This window comes from Dermacentor andersoni, chromosome 10 (assembly GCF_023375885.2).
Source record: "Dermacentor andersoni chromosome 10, qqDerAnde1_hic_scaffold, whole genome shotgun sequence".
Classification (NCBI taxonomy): Eukaryota; Metazoa; Arthropoda; class Arachnida; order Ixodida; family Ixodidae; genus Dermacentor; species Dermacentor andersoni.
The window spans coordinates 86,818,354-86,825,480 of record NC_092823.1 but is presented as its reverse complement, the minus strand read 5'-3'; the positions used below and the strand labels follow the sequence as shown (position 1 = coordinate 86,825,480).

The 7,127-nt window shown below is 43.3% G+C and overlaps 1 protein-coding gene across 1 annotated transcript in view; it reads left to right on the top strand.

Annotated features, from left to right (window-relative positions):
- The first annotated feature begins 351 nt into the window (after positions 1–351).
- The window catches only part of LOC126543514 (gastric triacylglycerol lipase-like), a 34,409-nt gene continuing 27,633 nt past the window's right edge, over positions 352–7,127 (top strand). Inside the window, exons 1-3 of the mRNA XM_072284715.1 lie at positions 352–365; positions 1,649–1,799; positions 4,236–4,328. Of these exons, the coding sequence (XP_072140816.1) occupies positions 352–365; positions 1,649–1,799; positions 4,236–4,328 (258 nt within the window). The remainder of the gene's footprint in view (positions 366–1,648; positions 1,800–4,235; positions 4,329–7,127) is intronic.

Below are 7,127 nucleotides of genomic sequence, written 5' to 3'. Positions count from 1 at the left end.
GCACAAAAGTAACTAGAACGCCAATGTATTTCGCCGCATACTTTGGGAAACGATATCTCAAAGCTGGTGTCATCCTGGAAATTCATTTCAACTAGATACGTCTTGTAAACTCACCGGCTACGATTCGTAAATTGCAAAATGTGCCGTGAAGTACATATTTAAGTAGTTAACTAGTGAGTTTCCGTTAATTGGATGAGTACGCGTTTCGATGTATCGTGATTGTAACGTCCGTATCTTCAAATAATTCAGCTGAAGGACAATAATTACGCTATCTTCCACAGGTGTTTTTTTTTAAATCCCCGAAAACTTAAATATAATCACCCTGCATAATAGTAAAAGACGGCTGCAGGAATGATTAAGTTAAGGTAGGCAATACACAGTTTTCAAAAACGTACTTAGTTATATCAGAACAAGTCACTCCAATATTAGATCTTTTGTTAACACGAAACACTGATCTTAAAAGGCAAAAACTATTGCAGCGGAAAAGTAAAAACATTCAGACTTGTGGCGCTTGCCGCCACGGCGTTACAATGGCGGGTGGAGTGGGCTCGTGACGTGAATCGCCCATATATCCTTATATTTATCGAGTCAACACAGACTTTGGAATCGAATCCAACGTGTGAAAATGCTGCCTACTGCGCTATGAGCTTTGAACTTTAAACATTCGTCTTGCGTGTTTGAAACAGTGCTCCCGAATAACTGATCTCACTTCTAAATCCAAGCAACTCAGTGCGGCACCTTCGAAAAGAACTGCTCTAAAGGCGAGACAAGCAAGTGGGTGTGTTTGTTTCTCACTGGCCTCTATCACGTTTCGCGCTGTCGCCTTCAAACATGCTAATCTCAGACTCTATCTAAACAAGCTTTGCCCACTTGATGAAAAGAGCGCTACGAAGGCGAGGACTAAAAGAACAACATGTACGACGGACAAGGCGCTAACTTCCAACTAAATGTTTTTTTGAAGAAACAGGACTTTAAATAGATGCAACCAAGAATGGCCCATCGTGACATCACAACCTCCCTATCTCATTAGTAAAGCTATCTCTTTTTCGGTAAGCGTCACTGAAGGGCAACTAATACACGTGCCCTCGGCCTTTGCAATGTAAAAAGCTTCTAATATCTCCCGTTCTAGTCTATCTCTAGACCATGCCAGAAACCTGGTGTCGCGAAGATACGGACGACAATTGAATCTGAAGCAGCAGAAGCTTGATGTGGGCGAGTTAACTCGCCCATCAACTCGCCCATTAACTCGCCCACATCAAGCTTCAAGCTTTGCCCACTTTAATTGCAATGGCAAATATATGGACACTCGAGGCTCGCTTGCAGCGCCGTGGTCGTGCTGTCCTGGTATCAACGACGCATGTGCGGCCGGATGGTTACGGCTCCGGGGCGCGCAGTGCGTTAAAACTGCAAAAACGACGAAGCCAAACTCGATGCAGCGTCCCGCTCCACTCCGTCGGGTTTGCTGGAGCCAAGTCGCAGCCGAGTCGCCCCCACGTAGCGTTAAAACACCGTGCGAGGGGTCCAAGCACAACTTTGCTATTCTTGCAACGTTGCAGAACCTTGTTGGGGCTTTCGATCTTTGGCCCTTCTGGCGAAAGCGCCTAATTTATTTTTGCCTTATTTCGTGATTGTGCTATCTCCTTTTCAGCTTTAACGAGATCGGCCGTTACGACGTCGCCGCTGCCATTGATCTCGTCCTAAAAACGACGGGCGCCCCCAAAGTGACATTGCTGGCATTCTCGCAAGGATTCACTTCTAGCCTCGTCCTCCTTTCCACAAGACCGGAGTACAATGACAAGGTACGCTGCTCATGACAGAGAGGGGGCTATATAGTTTAAATAGTCAGAGAGGTCAACTCGGGCATTGTTGCCTTGTGCTTTGCACTGTAGAACCTTGAAAATAAAGTACGCAAGTGCAACGCACTCTACGGAATATATTGACACGCGCGCATTTTTGTATGTTTCTGGTGACCACTTCCCACCGGCTAAAAATGCTAAACGTTATCTCTCGGCGCACGCCGCGCCTGCATGCATTAGATTTTCTCGAATGTTACCGATGGTTCCATCCCTTGTCTCTTGTCACCAAACCTTGTGTAATCTGATTGTATGGGCTACGCGAATTGTGTAGTACTTTCTGATAGGCACGCGGGCACGAGCGATTACGCTGTAACCTTGGACGGGTCATCTGTAGAAGCCGACATGCTTGATCCACTGAGCAGATTTCGATGATCATTGACAGTGCTCCCCGCTATCGCTGTGCTTGAGTATAACTCGTTTTTTTTTTCGGCCACTGGTTTGAGCAATAAAACGTTCCTTCGTGATTCACAGCTTTTACTACTGTGTTCTTCATCGTCACCACAATGTTACAATATGTAAGGCGAAGCTTTCTTGAAAGGTTACGGGTCAATGCTTTGCAAAGAGACACATGATATGTGCAGATTTATTTCAGTTTCAGTTTATTATTCTTTCAAGATACATAGTTGGTTGCTTATAGTATACAGATGAGGGTCCCAAAATCAAGCGACTGCAGCGGGACCCTCAGTTACCAAGATCGGAAAAAATTATTAGTTAATACAGCAGTGTATAATTGTGCAATATATAAGTAAATAAAAAGTGAACGGAGTAGTGAAAAGGAATACATTCAATTTTTATACAAGGAGTCATACATGACAAAAAATTCGCACATTACCAATCTAAATTGTTATAACCTATTTAATAAATGAAGTACGCACTTTATGTACGAAGTAAGTTAATCAGGAAAACTAGTTATACAAAATGAAATTTTTAAGTTCATATCTCAATGCATGCAAGGATGATGATGATTTAAGAGCATGTGGTAAGTCATTCCTTAGTTGAATCGCTGAGAAGGAGAAAGTCATTTTGCCGTGATTCGTTTTGCATTTACGTAGTAGAAAGTTGTGATTATCTGCAAACCTACTGCTATTGGTATTAGTGAGCAACCTAGGATATATTAATTGAAACTCGAGCTGTTTGTCAAGTAATCTACGTAGAGTGATAATTAAATGAAGTTCAAACAAGCCAGATATAGGAAGAATGAAGTTAGCCTGAAGGAGCGGAGCAGCATTAGAGTGAAAAGAAATGTTGGTAATAATGCAATGATAATGCAACAACAATGCAACAGCAATGTAACATTTGCAACAATTCGCAAGCGTCTCCAGGACTTCTCACGAATGTTCGCGTTTGTTACCCATAGCAGATCTCCGTCATCTAGCTTGGCAGGTAATGTGAATGTCATTATATCCGTGTTCTGCACCCCTTTTTTTGCTTCGTAGCGATATCTTGCCTTGTCAAGACGGTTGCTCTCGGTTTACAGAATACGCTTCGTTCCCGTGACACATGTTCAATGCGACACACTGCCACAGTGCCGAGTGTTTATACACGCAGATTTACCCAGGCATCGAACCGACCGCGTCTAAACCTCCACAACGCGACCCAAGTGACCCGCACGACTGCAGATTGCATAGTTTCTAAGATGGGGACACTTTTGATTACACTATCTCCGGGATCAAACCGCTTTAATAATAAGCCGGGACCGCGGTTGGCCCAGTTCCAAATATAGAGCGCAGCGCCAGGCACTGAAGTATGTCTTACATCCCTAACATTTCCCTAAAGTCAATGCTAGGTACCTTCGGCCATGGCAAACATGATAAATCATTTTAAAGACGCGCGGTTGTAACCATCATTTAAAATAACCAAACGTAGGCTGCCTTGAAACTGTCAAAATAAACAAGCTTGCAAAGTTTACCACCTTTATATATTAAGACTCGTTATGTCTAGAATCCCCAGAAAACTTAAACAATTCTAACATTATTGCGATGGGATAAATTTGCAGCCATCTTATTTCGTAAAAATATGCGTCACTGGCCGCTAACCGTCGGCAGCATTTACGTTTGCAGTAACCATCACCGGCACTCTGTATTGAAGAACCGATCCAGCGCACTAATGCCTTTGTGAGTAGAGCATCCGATACTGTTTAAATATGTCTACCGCAACAAACAAGGAGCGAACGGTGCGATGCTACTGAATGAGGAAGATTTGCGGCATAATACATAGCCGAGTTGTGATGTGTAGCATTGCTCGAAAGAATAAGCACATGGTGCACCATCGTACAAGTGCTCCTTAGCAATCAATGGTCGCGTGAAATGGATAAGAGCGAGACATACTTTAGGTCACCTCAAGACGGCTTGTAAAATTTATTACCGTTTTTCCTTGTAGGTCGACCTCCTTATGGGCTACGGTCCAGTGGCAAACTTATCGGGAATCCAATTCCCTTTTCCCGAGATCATCGCATTCTCTGATCCAATCTTCGTAAGTAGCAGTTATGTCTGGGCGTTTGGATAATTCACATTGGCTGACTAATCGGGTCACTTGTTTTAGCAACCGCATAGTAGGAAAATATGTGCGCAAAATGCCCTGCCAACCAACCAGAAGAGCAGTTGAACAATTCATGTATCGGAAGTTGATTATTGTGTAAGCAGCGCCTAAGTAGCCAGAGAACAGAGTTCAATACGCATCTAACCTGAGGACATGCTTCGTTAGCTTTTCTACGGCATTCTGTTGCTTCGCCGCGAACGGCCAGGACATCAACTGAATTATGTATGTATGTTCGTTGGAAAGCATCTTTTTTATTGCGATAATGTAGTACTTTTTGTAGTAGGATTAGTAGTACGATGTTGTAGTACGTTTCTTATTGCAATAAAATAGTTTAATGTCCATCTACTGACCTTCCTTTCATGGCGAGAAACAGACTTTGCCGGCTAAATTAAGCCTACTGGAAGACAGAGCGTTCGTGGAACATACTGAGACCATTTATTAGACTAGGTGGTTCCAAAATTTCTAGCCTTGTCGAACCCCATCTGCCTTCCCACAGTGCCACGAAACCCGCCCTACTTATTTCGGCCACTTACTGTGCTTATCCACGGCCTCGCGATGAATGTTGCGAATAATCCATTGGACGGCTCAAATGTGTCAAAAGTTCACCAATTATAGAATTATTTCAACAGCGTAATCAGTGTGTGGCTCAGTGCCAATTACGCCCCGAGGTTGCGTCGTAGTTGCATTTGGAGACTGCATGAAGGGGTATTATAATGCGTCGGCATTCTTCAGCGACTTCACGCGCTTTTTGGAGGCTATGTATGTATGTATGTATGTATGTATGTATGTATGTATGTATGTATGTATGTATGTATGTATGTATGTATGTATGTATGTATGTATGTATGTATGTATGTATGTATGATGTATGCATGTATGTATGTGTGTATGTATGTATGTATGTATGTATGTATGTATGTATGTATGTATGTATGTATGTATGTATGTATGTATGTATGTATGTATGTATGTATGCATGCATGCATGCCTCTGTGTATACCACCGTTTTCTCGCCTACCTGAGTCACTGCGCAGTCTATGGTCGAATGGGTAACCCATTGGGCGGCTGTCCTCTGTGTACTAACTTAGATGACTAAGTGTAACGGTTCGGCGTTGTTTCGAGTCGACGAAGCGCGGATCAACCGGCGCCAAAAGGTGACGGGAGTAGGAACCGCCGAGCAAGAGTGGTATTGCCAGTCTCTCGGGCCGCGGCCGAAAAATGAAATTAAGGTGTAGCCTGCCGCCCGTGACTAGGCGAGCGAGTGACAAGCGGAGTTTTCATTGCGTCTTCTACTTTGGGTGTGGCCGCTGCACATCGCTGAACGATATAAAGCAATATTTTGTTATAGGCAGATATTTTTTTAGCCATTAAATAGCAATTCTAGAGCTTTCTTCATTTCTTTTTTATCTTTTATCGTGCGCGTGGGTGTTTCATGCCTATTTGATGGCCTGTGGGGTGGCCAACACAGCAACAAAGAACGTCAAGCGAGAAGGCAGGGAGGCTGAAATAAGCTCATGGGTGGCGGCAATGGAAAAGAAACCTGCCATGAGTAACTACTCAAGAGGAAAAAACGAAATCAGGAAAGAAACAATTTATGATAACTCAAAGGGAAGCTCATAACTTTTCGAAGCGAGATCTGGATGTCTTAGAACACGTACTTATAAAGCGATATATAAGAAGAAAGAACAAGAATGTGCTTGCTGCGGTAAACCTAGGGAAACAAGGGAGCATGTTTTGTTATAACGTGAAGACATCTGCCCAGCGGTCGATTTAGGAACTACTGGCCTCCTTGAAGCTCTTGGGTGCAGCGAGAACAGAATAAAAGTAAACATGTCCGCAATAGAGATTAGTAAGAGGCGATTGGAAGATTGGAAAAACAAAAGCAGGGAAACGACAAAAAAACGGAGACGTGCAAAAGCAAAGTTCGCAATAGGGGACACAAAATTTGGTTGTGGGAGTTCATGGTGTATTTTTTTTAACCTAAGTAGGACATTAGGCCGAATAATAGCAAGAGCTTGGTGGCGCAACCCACCATTCCGTTGTAAAGGGGACGCTCGTAAGATCCATCCATCCATTCATAGAGTTTCGCACTATAACACCTAGAGGGAAATCTGAAGCCACCGTCTACGGGAGTTTCTTAAGGGGCGCCGTGCCGTCATGGGAATGACGGTATATGTGTCTGCAAGGCTTGTGTTGGCTGGTGTTGTAACAGGCTTCGTCTAAAACGTGGATATGGCTACACAAATAATGCGTTCCTAAATTAATATCTTCATAAAATATTTCCATTCATGCATATTACATCTTTACTCACCTACAATGCATGACTAAACGAAGAAAAGAAAGACGACAAACTATTCCAAAGCGAGCACGAATCTTGTCGTCTGTCCTCCAACTTTAGCGGCCCGCTGATACTTTTTACGTATCGTATAATTGTACATGCAATAACAAGTTTGCATAGTTAAACAAAAGATATTTTTGCGTAATAAAAAAGCTAAAACATTTTTACGTGCTCTTTTAGTAGAAAATTAATCATTGTGACCGACGAAATGGTGCTTGCCTGGCTCTCCGAGAACGATGCCAATCCGGATCCACAATATACCGGCATTCCCATGCATACCACAGCGCAGCAGCGCCAGATTTCCCTCTAGGTAATATAGTGAGAAACTATGCATCCATCCATCCGTTGCCGACGATGTTAGTGGCGGATGGACGTGTTTTGCCAGCCCTCCATTG